At 37.7% G+C, this 21,531-nt stretch overlaps 1 protein-coding gene across 1 annotated transcript; it reads right to left on the reverse strand.

Annotated features, from left to right (window-relative positions):
* Positions 1 to 715: 715 nt before the first annotated feature.
* LOC104432548 lies at positions 716 to 5,929 on the reverse strand. Its single transcript, XM_010045003.3, has 9 exons — positions 5,090 to 5,929; positions 4,075 to 4,651; positions 2,904 to 3,292; positions 2,387 to 2,636; positions 2,132 to 2,297; positions 1,918 to 2,020; positions 1,619 to 1,747; positions 1,316 to 1,531; positions 716 to 1,170 (listed from the first exon to the last, which is right to left on the reverse strand). Exons 2-9 carry the CDS (start codon positions 4,307 to 4,309, stop codon positions 892 to 894), a joined length of 1,767 nt encoding a protein of 588 aa, XP_010043305.2. The 5' UTR covers positions 4,310 to 4,651; positions 5,090 to 5,929; the 3' UTR covers positions 716 to 891.
* Positions 5,930 to 21,531: the final 15,602 nt, after the last annotated feature.

A 21,531-nucleotide genomic window follows, 5' to 3' on the forward strand; every position in this document is an offset into this window, starting at 1 on the left:
CTTCATTTCTTAGGATCCAAAATCCTTGTTGGAAAGTTGATTTTTACCATGAGCTGATATATGAATGCAATTTAACCTAAAATAATATATTAATCACTTGATACACCTTTTTCATAATGAAGCACGCGTCAAATTGAAGAAAAAAAGACAAGGTTATAATTACAAAAGGAAAGAACGAAACACATAGAGGTTGATTGTCACTTTCAGTTACATTGGAAAGGATCAAAGTAAATTAAGAAAGCTAGGCCACCAGCAGAAATTTCATCACGTTGTAGGAAAGTAGAATGGCTTCCAGTTTACTTTTCAGCTATACATTATATGTACAATGTAATAGCATACTTAGTTTGATCTATGCAAAGCTAACTGATGAGAAAAAAAAGACATAAGAAGAAAGAAACAGGGAATAATTTGATGATATGCATGTATCCGCACATTAATGGATGTTTGATAAATACTTACTAGTTCTCCATTATTCATGGACACGAGCACATAAGCTCTGAAATATATTTTAAATCTCATGAACCGATTAAATCTATTCATTATGTTTGCAGAATTGTTCGCCTCGACTTTAAGTTAGCTTGCACGTTAGTTAAAGTTAGGTATCATCCCAATGAGACCATATCAATCTGAATACATGGGTTCGTTCACGTTTTTTATGCTTCATATTTAGGGTAAAATGTGGGAAACCGACCTTAAAGGGGTTATAAACCCGTGCTCTGTTAACCTGCGTGAATTACTGCATTGAGGATATGCATTGACCGTCTTTATTTGATCTGTACATTGAACTGATACATGAGAAGTATACACATATATACACATTATACATGAATACAGAAGAAACGCACAAAATTGTGATCATGCAACGACGTATGCATGGGGCTTCGATGCGTTCTACCAAAATCGGTCTTTGTTGACGCTCAAGTACCCGGCCATTACCTTCCCTCCGGTGTTTCGCATGCCGTCTATGAGGAAGCACCAAGTCGAACCCAGCGCTCCGATGAAGAAGTCAGCGTCCGACGCCATCAGGAAATTCACGAGCGGGTAGTTCGTGCTCGTCTCTCTCCCGAGGCTCGCCTCGTACTTGGCCATCGTGATGTTGCCCACTTGTCGCCTCACATCCGTGTAGTAGAAGTTCCAGCTCGCGTATGATTTCGACTTGTCGATGACTTCCTGGAGGCAACGAGTACATTCCAATCATTAAGATACTCGATGCCGAAGGTAATTCGCAATTCATTGTTCCAGCTTGCAAACCGCGAATGTTGCCAGAAAGAATATCAGACCACAGAAAAAAGAAGGTGTGAAATAGGAAATCAACCTGCATCTCTGTGGAAAGCCATATGCTATTAAGGTGCGGAAACCGCTTCCTTATGCGGTTGGCCAGGCTCATGTAGTCTTCGAACTCGACCACCTTCATTTCGCACGCCTTGTCGCCCATCCTCACATGCATGCTCAGAAGTGGCCGAGGAATCCACGGTCTGTGATTGGACCAAACAAACTTTTCGATGTCCGACACAGGCTTCTCCACGGCGTTCTGCAATGGAAGATTTCTCATGAGCTGCTGACCAGTTAAAGATGATCAATTTCCCGTGGCAGGAGCACTTGGAAAAACAACACAAACCTGTGGCCATTTCTCAGGCAAACCTGTGAGGACAATCTTTGCAGCTTCCTCTCCAAAAGCAGCATGGCGCGCCAAATTCATCAGGCCGCATGTGTACTCTGTTTGAAACCTCATCAAGTAGCGCACCGCCTGAAAAATACCATCAGTATTCATCGCAAAGAATCACAGAACCGAGCTTAAAATAAATGTTGGAGCAGAATGCAATCATCATTTATGCGTGACTCTGCTTGCTCTTTTCTATAACGAAACTGGGGAAACTAAAAAAGACTTTTGATGCATGCAGCAAAGCATCCTTGTACCTGGGCTCGCCACCATCTTCTGTCCATTTTGCGATGACGCGAAATCAAACTTCCATTTATTTCAGTCGTCGGCTGCAGGTAAGTCCAAGGATCCCCCCATAACCTGAATTAGAATTCTTATTTAGCCAAATGGATTGAAAGGGTAACGGGTCGAACGTCTGCTGATCGCTCATGAGCTTGACTTAAAAAAAAGGGTAAAGCGGAGTCAAATTACTGGGGTATTTGGCCAGCCCATATTTGCTTCGAACTGTAATTTTGTTTCCCAGTGACAATTCCACTTGTCCATGCATCATGATTCCCAATCAGCTCGAGTGCACGGTCTCGGCATTCCTGGGATGTTTCAGGGAGGAAGTAGCATGACCAGCTTGAGCGCGCTGATCCTGCAAAGGACAATTTAAGATTTGTCAATTGGGAAATCTGAACTTCTACGAATATCTACAATTAGCCACACAAAAGGACTAGTTCATACCCTCACAACCATCGTGGTCGGCTCTGTTATAGTAGTTAGTGATGAGGACCCGTTTCTCATGGAGAGCAATGGCAAGAAGCCCGCACATTCCGGCTATTTGAGCTCCAATACCAAATCCAGGTAATCTTTCCCAGTCTGCCACAAGGAATCTCACGCTAGGATCACTGCAGTTTGAAGGATGCTGATGGATCCATAAGTCACGTTGACCTTTTCTCGTGAGAGGATAGTTTTCCTGATCTGACCCAGTGATCTGCAAATGCTCCCCCAAATTAGATCAAGAGAAACACTGAGACCAACATTTTATACATTATCCCAACCAAAGCACGCTGATTCATTTTTTACTCAAAAAGCAACAGATTCAAGAAATGGCGCAAACTTGGTAACCTAAGACGATGATTTTGTCAACATCACTTGCTAATTAGCTAAGAGATGTCATCTTTTTGCACAACTTCGAATCGCTATTGCATGATGTGCCAATGAAAAATCTCCGGAGGATTTAAAAATTGAAGAATCATACCCAAGGAGGATAAGAACCTTCAGATATTTCTCGGCGCCTATATTTCTTCAGTTGCTCATCATTTATAGATGCCGAATGCATTTCCAATGATGCTTTCCAACTAGTCCACGGAGGAAATATCTCATTCTCAGCATAGCTGTCGAGTCGCTTATTTACTTGAGCGCTCGATTTGCAGTCCTCCAAATGAGGAGCAGATGGTACTGCGGGTCTGCTTAGTCCTAATTTATGCAATTCCTCTCTTCCATCCGTTGGTTCTTTTAGTAAAGCACTCCAAGCTGAATAAAGCAAAGAGACTCTCTCGTTCTCTTGATGCTCTTTGCTTGGCAGTGAATCGACATTTCGCTCTGGCCTTTTGAGATCAAAATCTTGATCTGATCTCGTGAAGATATCTGCCATGTATAATAGTCAAAAGAATTAATTGAGCTCCCAAAAAAGAATTGGATCAATGGAATTGGTATCGCCGTTGCACAAGCGAGTAAATAAGCAGATTTACTGCAATTTATCAGGGAAATCCTAAGCCAGCAACTTGAGCACACCATCACGGAAGCTATAATTTAGTCAATGATCACTTTCACTTCATTTCTCTTCACACTTACCCTGCTTCATCGCATTATACATTTTAACGTGGAAGGTCTGCAAAATGTTGAGAGAACAATATCCAATATCTGCAGAAATCTCTCAGAAGAATCATGAACTAAATTATTTATATACCAAGTTATTTTGCATCTCCAGTCAGGTCAAAGTCAAAGGTGAATCAACAAAATGACTTGAACAAGCAAAGCTAAAAGGTTCAAGTTGCTTCATCTACACCATTCCATCATTCCCAATTATGACTTTTCATCTGTTCTCCACCTTAATCTTTCCTCTATGTCAAAAATTTCCCTGGAAAAATGGAATTTTCAGATTTATGAGTTCTGCAAAGAAGGCTATCTTTAACTGCCATATATGCACCAAAATCTTTGCTTCTGTACTCTTTCCCTTAAAGTACGAAATAAACTACAATGTTGCAGAAATTTCCCGTAACACATGAAATTTTCACGACTTCATCCTCTGTAGTTTATCTCAAAAGTCAGATAATCAAAGTTGTATTACATATAATGGACGACGATTAATCATCAACGCGTGTGAACAAAAAGGCAAATAACGAAAAAATATACAATTCAAGACTCACTGATGGTGTTTGAGCTTGAATTCCCCTGGGAAATCCCCATTGCAATCGTAGGCAAGGAGACTCTGCTGAACCCGAACGCTCCGAAAGAAGTGAGAGCAGCCAGAAACAGAGTGGTGAGACACACTCCACAGAGAAAACCCACCACACAGACTTGGCATGGAAATGAGCTCCCCATCTGCAGAGCTTTCTGCGAAACCACTCTCTCAATTGCCTTCTGATTCGACTGAGCTTCCATTTTCTTCCAATTATCTATCAAAACAGAGGAACGCAAGGACCCAAAGAGAACGATGATAGCTTCACGGATAATGTCATGGACTGTCAACCCCCAACTTTTTTCACTATAATCGCGTGAATGAAACTCCCACCAGATCTCTTCTTCTTCTTCTTCTTCTTCTTCTTCTTTTTGTTCTTATTTTTGCTTTGAGGCCAACTAATTTCTCATGATCGGTAGAAATGCCTTCATGGGTCTCTCCAGAAAATTTCCAAAGGCATAGCTTTCAGCGACAGCCATCCTATTACCTGTAGACACCTCGATAGGGTGTTATTGTTGAGTGGTCCTCTTCGATGTTCCTATCAACTGCAAAATTAAAATATAAACATAAAAAATCTATGAAGATACGAGCAGAACATACAAACAAAAATGAAATGAACGGCCACCAGAAAACAAAGGAAAAAATAACCGTAAGAATTTGAGAGGGAGGCTTCAGCAGTACAGATGAAAAAACAGAGCTTCAAGTTCTCTCAAACAATTCGCCGTCTCACAGCAAAAAATAAAATGAAAACATCACCCGTGATCATGAGAATTCAGAAGATGAACCGACCCAAAAACCAGGCATCAGAATTTTCGAGATTCGCGTGATTCCCATTGGAGTTTCTTAACTGAAACGACCGTCCCTTCAATTTAGCGAGATTTTTTAGCCGAGATATTTCGAAAAGCGGAAGAACAGAGAAGAGCTAACAGAGAAAGTACAAAAAGAATTTAACCCAGTTACGTTCGTGTAAGCAAAGGCTCAACCTTTTCAGCAGAGAAACGCAAAGAAGCTTCCTTTAGCACCAGCTACTCAAGATAAGCATCCAAAGGAGGAGGAAGAAGAGCAGAAAGCTCACGAGAAAGAGATAAAACTCCAAAAAGGGCAGTCTCAAATTTTGTCCCACGAAGTGGAATATGCAGAAGGATCAGAGCTAGAGAGAGAGAGCAGAAGTGTCGGGAAAGAGACTTCGGGAAGAGGACCCGAAATCACCCTCTCTTCTTCTTTTGTATTTCGCATTTTCAGATTCTCAATAAACAAACACACAGACATGTCCCGACTGACTAGGTAGCAACAGATATGCACTGCATCGGTTAGGCGCGGGGCCACACTTGGAGCAGCCTCTTCCTGGATCATCAGGCTCCTCGAAAACAGAGCCGGAAAGTGCCGAAAAAATTTAAGAAATGAAGACGAGGAGATTGTATCTGGTGCAGGTGATCATGGATTCTCTCTCAACCTGGGAGGCTGGGACCCGGGCTTTACTTGCTACCCTCATCAAAACAGCTGTTCCTCTCTTTCCTCTTCTCTCTCTCCCTCTTTGGCAAAAGCTAATGCTGATTAAATCTTAATCACCCCTTTAAGTGGCAATTTTTTTCATGGCATCAACAGAGTATTTGAGGATTCTTTTCTCCATAGAAATTGAAAATTCATTGAAATACCATAAAAGTTTCATCGAAATACCATAAGAATTTCATGAACCGATCGAGTTCAAGACTTTGGCCGTGCAAATTGCCCTTTGAAAACGGTGAAATCTTTATTTTTATGGTTAATGTGAGATATCAATTGACAAGATCCTCTGTTAGAGAGAGAGTGCAAAGAGAGAGCGGTGAAGAAGGGAGGAGATTTTCATGGGTTTCGGCATGGAGGGGAGTGATGATGGGGACGAGGGATGGGGATGGTGGCGGGTGGCGGATGGCCGAAGAGAAGATGGCGACACGTGTACGTGAAAAAGCGACCTGGCGTACCGAAAGGTGGTGACCCGTGTCCTCGGCGACTTCGTCTTCTAGCCGAGGTTGTTTCTCGCGACTTCGCGGCTTTATAAGGGTTCCCTGTTCCTCTTTTTCCTTTTTCTTTTTCCCCCTTTTTCCCCTATTCCTCCTATTTTACAATGTTTCTTAATTTTTTTTTATATTATATCTCCCAATTGAACCCGTCAAAACATATAGATCGGATCAAGTTAAAAATGATCTAATCCAACTATTCTCATTTAACCAATACACACTCAACTTGTATTATTAAAAGTGCTTTCAAATTTAATTCAATTTATGAAACTCTAAGATGAGATTACGGAACGAGCAAGTAGATAAGGGTAAAGTAGAATGAAGAGGGTATATTCAGATTGGGTCTGAGTAAATTATACATCGGTTCATGATATATTTATGACTCATTTAACACTTATGTTATATTTAAACTCATTTATGATTTATTTACTTAATATAACTAACGCATTTAATACATATATAGATTAAGCCCATTTTGATGGGTCTACTCTGCGTTCATCTAGTTCGCAAGAGCTTGGAGTTCGTGAACGCATTATAGCCGTGTGATTAGCGCAGCAAAAAAATGCGAACCTTGTTTGGTATTTTACTTGCCAAGGTCCATGTCTCGTGATTCTAATCGCTTAATAAGTAACCGATGAGTTGTACAAGTCAGCTAATATTCATAAACAAAATTATCTACTTATATCTAGAGTGACTTTAATTTATGACTTCTTTCTCTGATTTTTCGAAAGTCACAAATCAAACTTTTCCACAAAATACTAAGCATATCCTAAGCTCAACAGTCAGTCAGATTAGTCAAATGTAATCATTTTCGTCAATTTTGACGAGAAAGCCAAAAGAAAATCTTAGTTTAACCTTTTGAATTAGGGACAACAAATAATCTAGATAAAAGAACATGTAGTTCTCGACACAACATGAGGATATGACTTGAGCACAGTGTCAAATTGTTGAAAAAAACTCAAACTCGATGCAACTAGAATGAATTTGAACGTTTCAACTTATAATTTTAATTGATGAAATATATGAATAGAGATACTGATAACCAATATATATACATTAATGCAATGAGAATTACTACCCCCACCATGAAAACATAGGGTCAATACCATTAAAAATGTAAAATTTGTACACTTATGACAAATTTATTCCAAATTAATTTGACGACAAAAAAAAACTAAACTAGTACACTTACGATAAATTAACCATCTATAAGTTTAAGTCAAAATTTATTGTCAAATTATTGAGTTGAATGACATGTGGCAGTTAGCGAATAGTTCGGTATTTTACCTTCTATTTATTATAAGTGTTATAATTTATGATTTTTCTTAGTATTAGTACAATTTAATTAACGGAAAATAAAAAGAATGTAAATTTATTACAAATATACTAGTTTTGAGTTTTTTATGGTAAAAAGATTAATTTGGGTTAAAGTTATCACATATGTACTAGTTTAGAATTTTGGTGACTAAAAATTTAATTTGAGGAAATTTGTTATAAATATACTAATTTAGGGTTTTCTTTTGTATTATTACCTTGAAAACATAATCTACTCTCTTATATTTTTTAAACAGCATTAAATTTTCTAATTAAATATATTCAAAAAGTATTTCGAGGGCCCTCGACAATAGAAAGTCTAAATCAACATCAAATTTTGGAAAATGATGATGGTTATATGATAATTTCTTCTTAAGGATGATGTGGGGAAAGTGGTGATGAGCATAGTCAATGTAAAAATGATTGTTTTATTAATAGGTAAGTTAGGCTGTAGGCGGCTTTGATTTGTGCGGACGCAAAGTGGCCATGATGATGAGTAGGCAAAGCTTCGTGCTTTGAGGTGAAAGTACATTCTTTGGGTTCAATCTTTCATTGGGGAGCGTTCGATCTGTTGACTACGAACACGCCTTGACTCCCTCGGATCTCAGCGGCGACGAGGTGGGCCCAACGTGATTTGCAAATCCCCAGCAACTTTGCTATAAATCGAAAATAAAAAGAAGATAAGGAGTGAGGGCCTTCCCCGAGAAGGTTGTCCTTTAATTGGGAATTGGGATTTGAGCCCCTCCCACTTTTTGTGGCTTTCAAATGCGGAAATTCCTACTTTTCGTCTACGTATTTTTACTTAATTTCTGATAAAATATGTATACTCTGTCTAATCGAATTCTTCTACTTCCGCAAAATCTCTTGTTAAATATTATCCAGCCAGTACTAAATTTGACCAAATTGAGTTAAAAACATGGCTGTGGGAGGAGGCCAAATGATGACACGTGTTGGAAAATTTAGTGAATATTATTATCGGATCATAATGACGCATGAACTTTTACATTGAAGAAATCTTATCCATGTTATGCTACGAGGTCTTCCTACGGCCATGCTAACCAAATTGGCTGGATTTGGTGCCATAGAGGCTTGATTAGAAAGCTTGTGAAAGCAAAATGGTTAGATCGAACAAATTAAAGCACATATAGACTTTACTTCTAAGAAACTTTACTTCTAAGAAAGTCATCCACTCAATTGATGTACATGCATCTGGCCGAAAAAAAAGAGTAATTGATTTTGGTACTCAAAAGGGGTTGGTACTCAATATTTGATTTTTCAATCGAAAATTAAAAATTAAATGTGAGGTGGTCCAATGTGGTGGCATTGAGCATCCATAATAGATTGAAATTTGGCTTCTTCAGCTTTTTCGTAATTTTTAAAGAAGGCTAAGGTGTCACATGCAAATTGCTTTGAGTCAATATAACTTGTACATTATTGATAATCTACATTTAACGTTCACGGTGTCTGCAAAATGATTAATGAGCTTTTAATAGCGGGTTATATATGTAAAACATAAATGTAACTAGTATGAAGGATTTATTTACCTTTTTCTTCCCTACCTTACTATTAATAAACTCTCGTTACTTGACGTGCAAAGGCATTGTGAAAAATGGCACATCAATAGCAGTTTTAACTGCAGTGGGAATTAAATAGTAACGCGTTTGATGGATTTTGTATTTACTCTGCTTTGTAGCTTCACCAGAAATGAACTTTCGTTACTCAACGTGCAAAAGTCATGGGAAAAGGTAGCCGAATCATCTAGCGTATTTTATACTTCGAGAGCCCCGAGAAATTCCCATAAAATATTGGATTTAAGCGATGTTTTCCCTCACAATTAAATCTTGACGAAGCCATTTTTTTATTTACCACCCAACGATCGAAGGTGCACAGGCAAATAATTTAATAAATGTATCGTAATAAAATAATTTTGAGCATTTCTTTTTAGCTCTTTTCGAAACGTAGTGCTAGGAAGTAACAATCAGTGTCTTGCTATATCGATATCATTTACTTTTGACTTCGCTGCTGTGCCATTGATGTGAAGATATGAATCAAGTACATTTATTTATCACTTTGTCATTCAATGTGTTAAAAAAAAAACTGAAATTGATATATTTATGTAAATTGCAACAGGAATATTCATCGACCTCGGATCCTTATGCCTATGCATTATCTATCATGCTACAGAAAATATTTAGCAGATGTAACACATCGATACATAATAGCAAAACCATATAGTCAATGAAAATATTATAAGATATTATTATTTTGGTATGTCTTGGCAGCTATTTTGTTGTTTTCGTATTTATGAATAATTATATTTTCTGACTAAGCTCGTATTCAAAAAGTGTAATAAATGAAAATTTATGATTGATTATTGAATCTCCTCGCGATAGTTAGCTCTGATACATCAATTCCTAGATATCAAGGAGGGAGGGAAGGAGAGAGAGAGGACTTGGACATAGACCCTTCACTTTGCAAGGTTCTCCCTCTAATGTCTCAATAAATTTTAATTCTGAATTAAGAAAACTGGGATTTTATCAACAATTGAGACTTACTGATCGTCAATACCAAGAGGAGCAACGCAAGGTATGGGACGAGGAATCTCTACCTGTCTCGCAAGGGGGGCTGTCTGGCAACGTAATGCTCTTTGCAAGAGCAAGGTCTAGCACTGTCATTGGCTGTTTGACCCTCGATAGTTGGTAGCTGGGATTTTTTCTTTTTGGCCAGTTTTACTTTAATACTCACTCTAAACTTTTTGTCCTATCTCCTTGTAAGGCAGAGCAATCGAAACCCACACTTGAAGGCAAGTTATCCCCATCCCAATCCTCCTGAAAATGTGAGAGTTCAAACCCGGCACGTCTCCTTCCCATATGGGAAGAGTTGGTTATAGTTGCGATTTGATCACCTCATTTTTTGTGGTTTAAAATTAGGAAATTTCAACTTTTTCATCTACACATTTTTTTTTTGTTTTTGATAAAATATTCGTACATTTAATTTGTCTAATCCTTTGCAGATTTTTTTTATAAAATCCGGCAACACCAAATTCGACCAAATTGAGTTAAAAACATGGCCATCGGAGGATGCCGAAGGATGATGCAAAAAATTTATGCGGTGTATGTGGACGTGTGTGGAAAAATTTAGCAAATGTAAGCAACGTGGAATCATGCTGGCACATAAACTTCTGCACTGAAGAAATCTTACCTAGGTCATGCTACGAGGTCGTCCTACGGCTACGCCAACTGGATTGGAAAGCTTTTGAAAACAGAAAGGTTCAATCAGACAGATTAAACGCATGTAGACTCTACTTCTAGGAAAACCATCCGCTCCGTTGATGCAAATAATAAAATACGCATTTGGCAGAAAAAACTCACAAATTACATCGATCATTGCAAATAAAAAATGGGTTTGGTACTCAATATATGGATTTTCAATTGAAATTTTTTATAAAAAAAAAAAAATGTGTGGTGGTACTGTATGTTGGCGTTGAGCCTCTCCAGAACAGCTTGAAATTTGGCTTCTTTAACTAGTTAGGTGTTTGATGGATTATTTATTTACTTGCTTTTGTAGCTTCATCATAAATGAACTTTCGTTTCTTAACGTGCAAAGTCATGCGGAAAACTAGCCAAATCATCTAGCACGTTTTTAAACTTTGAGAGCCCCACCTAATACATTAGAAATTCACATAAAATATTGGGTTTAAGCGATGCTTTCCCTCCCAGTTAAATATCGGCGAAGCCATTTTTTTAATCATCCAACGAACGAGTGTAGGAAAATAATTTAATAAACAAGTTGTAATTATATAAACATGAGCATCTTTATCTAATTTCCTGTGCTTTTTGATGCATGCTAAAGAAAATGTGTTGCGAAGATGTTGCATTAGCTTTGATGAATGAGTAATGAAACTATTCTGATTCAAAAGGGAGAAATAGGAAAACAAAATCAATCAAAAGTTTAGTCCGAGACCGAACCATAATTAAGCAACGATGGATGCTGCTCGCCAATGAAACGAAGCCGACGAAGTAGCTTTCTTGCTGTAACCACACTTGCTCCGAGTATGCAAGATAACAATAAACTTGGCCCTGGAAAGTCTGAATCACCAAATCCACATCTATTGTATGTATCAATGATCAGGCCAAGCAACCATTTACCGGTCTCGACACATCCTTTATCGTAGGATCATCTTGTAAATGGATTCTAGATTCAATTCTAATTAGGTCTCCTCATTACAGCATTGATCACGAAAGCTGATTGACGGCAAATGAGCAATGTTTACACGATCATACCGGCAGTCCGACTCATAATGCTTGACGATAAAGCTTTGTCCTCTTTCCCTGTTCCTTAGACTTACAACAACAGGATTTCTCAAGATACTGCGGAGATGAATTTGTCCAACATGATACAATGGCTTGCCTATTGGTCCTTGATCAGATCATCATGTTCAGCCTCTTCCTTGAGTGATTAGGGATGCGCGTTGCATAGTACATGGTAGCAAAACTACATAGTAAATGTAAATACAATGTGATATTATTATCGCAATCTTCTTCTTCGATTACTATAAAAGTTCCTAATGAAACTACTCAAAGGAGGAATTAAGTGTTGCTAAAGTCTCAACAGCTATTCTATTGTTTTCGAATTCTTATATTAATTGTGTTTCATGATGAAACTCCTAATCAAAAAGTTTAATAAACGAAAACATGTGATTGATTATTGAATAGTCAGCTCTGAAATGTCAATTCCTATGTATTGGCAAGAGAGAGCGATAGATAACCTAGACATGGATCCTCCACCTGGCATGGTACTCTTTTTGATGTCTCAATAAATTTCAATAGTGAATGAAGAAAATGAGAATTTTATTTACAGTCGAGACTTGCTGAAGCATCAATACCTGAGACGCGGGATCTCTGCCTATCTACTGGGCGCGTGATGCACACCATTCGGTGGTTGGGACTGCCGACCCTTGCATGAGGGCGTCGGCCATGCCTCCCCTATAGGCCACCTCCGATGGTTCAGCGACCGTGCTCTCTTGTCCTTAGCATAAGTCTAGGGACCCATATGCCTCCACAAACATAAGTATGTCAAATCAAAAGTTCTATTCCCCGCAATTTCCTATGACTCGCATGTGACTCACTTTGATAAACAATAGACATTGAGGGGGAACAGAGTAAGCTATACCACAATTTTTCAGTAGCACCGATGTCTCAAATAAAGAGAATTAAGGTGCTTCTTCTTTATTGCATAATGACTTCCTTTAGCCAATAGGAAGGGATAGGAGGGAAAAGACTACATATGACAACCTGGCCGGAACGTGAAAAGTCGTACTGAGTAATCAAATTAATGTTGCAACTAAAGTTTCAAGCTTCCTCTTTAGAAATAAATATATTGATTTTGGGTGGAATATATCCCAAAGAGCTTCTTGTAGCACATTCATAGAAAAAGGGACCTATATAATAAATCATTGTACGTGACTTATGACACCGGATTTCATTTTTCTTCTTCTTCTTTTTAACACTTAATCGATACAAGGCCGGCAGCCCTTTGCGCCCCTAGGGAGTATAGCTACGATCGGTGCAATTAAGAACGGCGTTAATTCTCACGCCGTCATTGCAATAAATCGCATTAATAAACTAACGGAAACCTCAATATTCAAGAAATAATGATATCCTAGCTCAAAAACGAGACTATGTTACAGCGAGTATAAATGATCCGGTATGAATAAAGACCTATTTGGTAACTCTCCTAGGAATAACTAATTCTATTTTTTTATTTTTCGGAACAAAAAAAATAATAGAGATTCGTTTAATAATTTTTTTGTTCCCAAGAGCAAAAATCCATTTTTTTGTTCCAAGGAATAAATTTGGAACTAAATCAAGAAGTAAAGAAAAAAGTTATTTTCTATTCTCAAGAACAATTTTTAAAATCAAGTCTAATTTTTTCTTTTCTCCTTCTCTCTTCTTCTTCTTCTCCCTCCCAGCTGACCATCAGCTGTTGCTAGCCATCGCCACAGCCACTAACGATCTTCGGCAACTAGTTGGGCGAGGTTCAACGAGCTCGCTAGAGCCTCGCCTAGCCACTGCGAGGCTCAACCTTGTCGATTTGGGCAAGGCCGAACCTCGCCCAGCCTGACGAGCCTCATGGTGGCCAAGCGAGGCCGGCCTCACGCCAGCAAGCGAGGCTTTGACGAGCTCACCAGACCTCACCTAGCTAGTCATCAACCACGATGGAAGGAGGAAGAAGAAGAGAGAAGGAAAAAGAAAAAGATAAGAAATATATAATAAAAGTACTTAAAAATTAAAAGAAACAAAAAATTTATGAATCCTACTAAAGACATTTCTATCCAGGGAATAAAAAAAAATTGAACAATTACCAATCGCTTTAAAAACTCAAAGATTATTTCCTAGGAATAGAATTAAAAAAAAAATTCTAAGTAAAATTTGTTCTCAAAAACAAAATGTTTACCAAATGCACTTTAAGCTTCCGTCATGGCAATCGGGTCCTATACATGGCAATCTCATGTGATGAGAATGTGATTGTGTCGGGGTCTTCAATTCTCATATTGAAGATGCATTCGTTCAACTGGAACGTATGCTGCCCTTGGAGAAGGACTTAAGGAAGAAAAGTCAATACGACAACGTGCACCTTGCCAACATTTTTTCGGGTCCCTCGTCCGTAGGAAGTTCATATTGAGATGGGACACAACAAACGGGAGAAATTACCAAAAAATTGCACAAATTTAATACAATCATATCAATTTAGTTTTAAATTTTTAGTTGTGCCACTTTAATTTTAAACCTATTTATATTTTGCCAATTAAGTCCATTAGCTAGTTTAAACTAGAATTACTTATGTAGATATTGATTATCTTATGTGAGATTATTGATATCAATGTAAATTTTTAATTTTTAATTAAAAAAATTCTTCTTTTTTTTTTTTTTAATTGAGGGATGGCAAAGGTTGCTGGCCAACCCATGCCAACTTTGGGCGAGCGTCGCACACCCTCGTTGGTTTTGGGCATTGTGGCCTCACCTAGATTGGGCGAGCGTGTCATGGCTCTCACTCAGTTTGGGCAAGGGCCATGGCACCTTATGAACTTTAGTCCAAACAAGAAAAGAGAGTAAAGAATTTAAAAGAACAAAACCATATTAAAAATATTCACATTAGCACCATATCACGTAAGATTGTTAGTGTTCACATAATAGTAGCTCTCAAATGTTTTCACAAGAGTACTAATTGCTTTATAGCAAAATCATGAATTGGGAAAAAAATTATAAAGGACTAATACACGCAAAATCCCAAACTAGTATATTTGTGATAAATTCACCCTATGTTAATTTTCATTAAATTTTATCATTATATTGCTAAATTGGGTGTAACGTGATAGTTGACGGATATACCAATTTGGGATATTATCATCTATTTATTATATGTGTACAAGTTTGGGAGTTTTTCATAGTACTAACTCAATCTAACAGAAATTAATGGAGGGAAAATTATCACGAATATTCTAATTTGAAATTTTTGTTGGTAAATTTGTTGTAAGTATATTAAGTTAAGATTTTGTAATATTAACCTAATTTATAAATAATCCTATCTGTCAATATTTAGAAAGAATCGAAAATTGTTGAACTAGTATGAAAGAAAACAGGGGCAACACATAAATAAACTAAAAGAACCTTAGCGTTCTATCGGCACGAGTGAATCAGAGACAGTGGGAGTGTCAGAAAAAGAGACTTTTGGGAATAGAAAAGAGGACATGAAATTTGGATTTTTAGATTCTCAAGAAAAAAAGGGCATTTGAACCAAATCGAGAAATTGAACTAAAATCAAGATTGATCCGAACTAAATTTTCATACATTTTTTGTTTAGTCGAGTGTTGGTTCGGATAATGATATAAAACTTTTTTTTTTTTTTGGCTTAGATAGTTTCGATTTAGTTCAGTTCGATTAATTGAGCTGAAAATTGCTTCTCGTCTTAATGTTACACTATACACAATCTCTCTTGTTTTCCACTAAATATCTTTTTAATATTTAAAAAAAAAAAATCAAAAAAACCAAAACCCAACCAATCCGAGTCTGCAATTTGGGGTACATTTCGATTCAAAGATAATACACACAAATGGTTTGATTCGATTCAAGACCAATTTCCAATCCAATCCGGATCGAATCATTGACACTCATATCTGAATTGAAAATTCGAACCAAACTGATTCACATCCCTACGAGGACTGACTAATAGCAACAGATATTGCGCCGCATCGGTTGGGTGCGATGTGCAGCACTTGGAGCAGTCTCTTCCTGGGTCATCAAAACTCCTCAATAGTACAGAGCAAGAAGTGTAAATAAAAAAGAAATGAAGGCGAGGAGATTGTATTTGGTGCAGGTGAGCATGGATTCTCTCGATCTGGGCAGGTTTCACTTGCTACATCGTCGAAAAAAACAGCTGTTCCTTCCTTCCTTCCTTTCTCTCTTTGTCAAAAGCTGATGCTGTTTATTAGTTTTTAATCATCTCCAGGTGGAAATTATCTCGAGAGCCTCAAAGAGCGTTCGAGATTGTTTTTGCTGAATGGGGATGTAGTTTCCGCAATATAAATATCTACAAAATACCATACAAATTTCATATACTTATTAAGTGTCTTGATTTTGACTGCCATCACCATCTTCGATTTAGAATTCTTTGTACGCAATTTGTTATCTATGCTTAATTGAAAAAAAGTTTTTATATTGCAATGTATATATTCATAATATAAGAAAGATGGTGCATTTGAAAATGATAAAATCTTTGATTATATAGTTAATGTCGACACTAATTGACAAAATCCTTGCGTAAAGGGAGAGAAAGTGCAAAGAAAAAGCGGCGAAGTTGGAGTCTGCAATGGTTTCAGCTTTGGGAATAATGATGATGGCGATGGGTGGGGGGGGGGATGGCCAAAAGGAAGTGGAAAAGCGAACTGGCGTACCAAAAGATGGAGACACGTGTCCTCTGTGGGTTCGGCTGGTTGTTTCTTGCGACTTCGGGTTTTAAGTGCAACCCTTCCTCTTTTTCTTTCTTCCTTTACTTTAATTTTTTTTTTTTTTCCCTATTTTTACAAATTCTCATAATATTTGATAATTACTGCCCGGTCCCCCGGTTCTAGATTGGAGTTCATTGACGTGTTAAAATTTTAGGCTGTTTGGGACCTTGTTCGGACGCGTTTGCATTCGTTTTACTCTTTGCTGCGAACAAAGCAAAAAAAAGAAACACAAATTTTGTGTTCTTTGTTTTCGAACCACTTTGAGAAACTTTTTTTTCTTTTTTTCTTATTTTCTTGTTCTTTTTTCTTTTGGCCCGGGCGGCCTCGCCCAGCCCAGCGAGGCCGAGGAGCTCGCCCGACCATGGCGAGGCCAACCTCGCCGGCCCGGGCGAGCTCGATCTCGCCCAGATCCGGCGGGAGGCCGAGCTCGCCGGCCCAGCCGGGCGAGCCTCGGCCTCGCCGGATCTGGGGGCGAGTCGGCGCCGCCGGGTGGTGGCCGGCGAGGCCGCGCCGCCCGCCGCCGGGCGAGCTCGGCCTCGCTGAGGTCGGTCGCATGGGCAAAAAAGAAGAAAAAAATGAAAAAGAAAAAAAGGAAAAATAAGAAAAAAATAGAAAAATAAAAGAAATAAAAAAATTATTCAAATTTACCAAACATGTTTTGTTTATTTTTATTCCCTGAACAAGTTTCTAAACGCGTTGTTTTGTTCAAAAATTGTTCCTAAAAACACTTTTTTTATTTTCGCTCCCAGAACGATTTTTAAACAGAAACGCAAACAAACGCACCCTTAACTGTGGACGCTCGTATCTCGTGATTTTGACCGCTTGGTAAAGTAACCGACGAGTTGTAGGAATCGGCTAATATTCACAAACATATTATCTACTTATGTCTAGATTGATTTTATTCCATGACTTTTTTTTTAAATTGTTAATTGAGCTTCTCCTCGGAATGCTAAACATATGCTAAAATAACGTCAACCGATAAGTCAAATGCAATTCCTTTTGTCAATTTTTACAAGAAAGTAAAAATAAAATCTCGATTCACCTTTCGAATTAGGGACAGATAAAATAATATGCAAATTTGAAAAAAAATTGAACTTAATGTGATATGACATGGCTAGATCAAGACCATGATAACTTAGAACGTTTTGACCCGTTATTATACTCACGTCAAAATATATGAACGGAGCTAACTATAATCAATATATATTATTGATGTTATGAGAATCGCCACCCTCCATTATGAAAAAGTAATCTACCCATTATATTTTTTAAACAAAGATTCATGTATTTTCTAATTAAATATATTTAATAAGTATTTGAGGGCCTCGACAATGAAAAGTCTAATTTCATAACTCAGGTTAGAAAATGATGATGATTACGTGATAATTTCTTCTTAAGTATGATGCGGGCAAAATGGTGATGAACATAGTCAATGAATGTAATAACGATTGTTGAAATTAATAGGCAAGCTTAAGGTTTGGGCGGCTTTGATTTGTGCGGACGCAAAGTGGTCATAAAGAGTCGGAGGCAAGCTTCGAGCTTCGAGGTGAAAGTAACACCCTTTGGGTCCAATCTTTTATTGAGGAGCGTCCGATCTATTGACTTTCGACAGGCCTTGACTCCCCCAGATCTCAACGGCGAGGAGGTGGGCCCACGAAAAAAGAAAATAAAAAGAAAATAAGGAGTGAGGGGACCTGCCCCAAAGAAGGTTTGTCCTTATTTGGGAATATGGATTTGAGCCCCTCCTACCTTTTGCGGCTATTAAATGCGGAAATTTCTACATTTCGTCTACGTATTTTTACTTTGCTTCTGATAAAATATTTATACGCTCAATTTGTCCAACTGAGTTCTTCTACTTTAACAATTTTTTTGATAAAATCTAGCCGACACCAAATTCGATCAAACCGAATTAAACACATGGTTGCTGGAGGAGACCAAATGGTGAGGCGAGTAACGTATAAGGTCCGTGTGGACATCTAAGGAAAAATATTATCGAATGTATGAAACATCATATCATGATGGCACATAAACTTCTACATTGAGGAAATCTTACCAATGGATGCTACGAGATCATCCTATGGCCATGCCAGTTGGATTGATCGGATTTCAAAGCCCATAAAAGCAAAAAGGCTTGATCAAACAAATTAAATGCTTGTAGACTTAATTAGAAAAGATGTAAAAATACAAGAAGGATGAAATAAAGCTTTTCCCTTATTAAGTGAATCTGGTCGGAAAGTGCTTTAATATATTTATAAGTGTATTGATAAGTTTTGTTAACGTACATAGATACATGTTGTTCAAACCTGTAAAGTGATGGTATTGTTAAGACTCTACTTCTTGGAAAGCCGTTCACCCAGTTCGTGCAAATATAAAACACACATCTTGCTTAAAAGAATTAAATATTACATATATCATTGCAAATAAAAAACGGGTTTGGTACTCCACATATGATTTTTCAATCGAAAATTAAAAAGAAAAATGTGTGGTGGTGCTGTGTGGTGGCGTTTACCATCTACACAACAGCTTGGAATATTGCTTCTTTATCTTTTTCATAATTTTTTTAAGAAGTAGACGTCACGAAATTTTGAGTTCCAAAGTTGAAGATTGTTCATTCAAATCCTATCAACAGCATATTGCTTTGAGTTGATGCAACCTGTACATTATTAATAATCTTTACTCAATCGGTTCATGATGCCTGCAAAATTATTAATAGGCTTTTAAATAGTGGGTTTTTTTCGCTTGTACCCTTGAATTGTATATAATAATCTTTACTTAATCGGTTCATGATGCAACCTGTACATATATAACTAGTATGGAGGATTTATTTACTTTTTTTTCCTACCGTGCTATAAATGAACTTTTGTTACTTTACATACAAAGACATGACCAAAATTAGCACGTTATTTATTTACTTTCTTTTATAGTTTCACCAAAAATGAACTTTGATTATTTAACATGACACATCATATGGAAAACTGGCAGAATCATCTAGCGCGATTTATATATTGAGAGCCACACCTAATTGAATAGATATTCACATAAAGTATTGGACTTTACGCAATGCTTTCCTTCCCAATTAAATAAGCATGTCGTAATAAAATAAACTTGAGTTTCTTTAACTCTTTCCGAAACATAGTACAGCCCTAAGTAGCAGTCAGTGTCTTGCCATACAACGTTGGACACGTGGCGCAATTTGAGGTGACTTCTTATTTACCACGTTGGAGCACGAGGTGTATCTAATATTTTCTCTACCAATAAGACGTTAGTAATCATTATATTGGCTTTTGACCTGGCCGCGCCATGTGAAGATGTGAATTAAGTATATTTATTTATCTCTTTGTTCATTGTCATACAATGTGTAAAGAAAAAACCGAAATTGATATCTTTATGCAAATTGCAACAGGAATATTCGTCGGTCTCTGATCCTTCTGCCTAAGCTTTTATCATGCATGCCAAGAAAATGTCTTGCCATGATGCTGCACTAGCTGTGATAAATGAGTGAAGGAACTTTTCTAATTCAAAAGCGAGAAATGGAAAAAATAAATCGACCAAAAGTTTAATTCGATGTGAATGCAACGCGTTTAGTGTATGGTAGCAAATTTATATAGTTAGTATAGATGCCATGTGATATTATTACTTCTTTATGGTCTTGGCAGCTATCTTTATTATTTCCGTATTATAAATAATTATTTTCTTGATGAAGTTCCTATTCAAGGCAAGGGTTAGCTCTGACACCTCAGTTCCTAGATTGGGAAGGGGGTGTTTGGAGGAGGCAATTTAGACATGGATCTTCTGGATTGTTTATTATGCACGATACTCCTTCTCTTATATAAATAAATTTAAATTGTGAATTAAGTAAATGGAGATTTATCAACGGTTGAGACATATTGAGGCATCAACATCAACTTTACTTGTCTCGCAAAGGGGTTGTCTGGCAATGCAAGACTCCAAGCAAGAGCTAGGTCTAGCACTATCATTGGCCGCATGTCGACAGATGGCGACTTATCAATGGTTGAAACATATTGAGGCATCAATACCGACTTCACCTATCTTACAAAGGAGGTTGTTTGGCAATGCAAGACTCCAAGAAAGAGCAAAGTCTAGCACCGTCATTGGCTGCATGTCGACAGATGGTGACTTGGATCACCAGCCCTTGCACAAGGTCGTCGGCCATCTCTCCCCTACGGGCCATCTCCGGTGTTTCGACGACCGTGCTCTCTTGTCCTCAGCATAAGTCCAGGGCCCCCACACGCCTCCACAACCATAAATTTGTGAAGTTTTATTCTCGGCAATTACCCATGATGTGACTCGCCTTTATAGACCACAGACATTTGAGGGGCGGGACTGGGTAATCTAATGCCACAATGTCTCAACTGCCTCAATGTCTCAACTAAAGAGAATTAGGTGCTCCTTCTTTATCGGATAATGACATCCCTTTACGCATTTGAAAGAGATGGGAGAGAAAAGACAACGTGACAACCTGGCGGGAACGTGAAACCTAGTACCGAGTGAATTAAATTAATGTTGATCAAATTATCGAGCTTCTTCTTTAGAAATATAAAAATTAATTCGTGGGAAAGTACATGCCTAGAGCTTTTGTAGCACAAAGGGACCATATGATCAAAGTATGACACGGGATCTTCTTCTTTTTATCTTCTCTTTTTCTCTTTTTCTCTTTTTCTTGTTTTGGACTTACATGGCACAGGGCTGGCGGCCCTTTTGCACCCTTTAGGGATTATAGCTGCAATAGGCTCAAGTAAGGACTGAACGAATTCTCCACACAGTAACTAAAAATCTCACATTAATAAGTTAATAAAAATACCGAAATTTAAGAAATAATATATCGAGACCCTGTTACAGGAGTATAAAATATGCGGTCTGAGTAAGCGGAATTCAAGCATTCCATTTGGAAAACAAAAGGCGGGAAAAAAAGTTTCTTATAAATAAATTTCTAGAAATGTCATAATTTCAAAACGTCAAACCTATAAAAGAAGTGACGCGTAATTGTCATAGACTCTTATAAAGAAGTGCCCCACCTTAATTTGAGTTAGCTATCGACTTTCTCTTGATGAAGTTACTCATTTATGTCAGGTCACCAACTTTTTTT

Source organism: Eucalyptus grandis, chromosome 2 (assembly GCF_016545825.1).
Source record: "Eucalyptus grandis isolate ANBG69807.140 chromosome 2, ASM1654582v1, whole genome shotgun sequence".
NCBI lineage: Eukaryota > Viridiplantae > Streptophyta > Magnoliopsida > Myrtales > Myrtaceae > Eucalyptus > Eucalyptus grandis.

Excerpts from the sequence above, each read along its gene's own strand:
- LOC104432548 (XM_010045003.3), bottom strand. The coding sequence starts at position 4,309 with ATGGAAGCTCAGTCGAATCAGAAGGCAATTGAGAGAGTGGTTTCGCAG. Across the intron at positions 2,637-2,903 it reads AAGGTTCTTATCCTCCTTGG|ATCACTGGGTCAGATCAGGA; the intron begins GTATGATTCTTC and ends GAGCATTTGCAG. Across the intron at positions 1,532-1,618 it reads TGCCTGAGAAATGGCCACAG|AACGCCGTGGAGAAGCCTGT; the intron begins GTTTGTGTTGTT and ends CTTCCATTGCAG.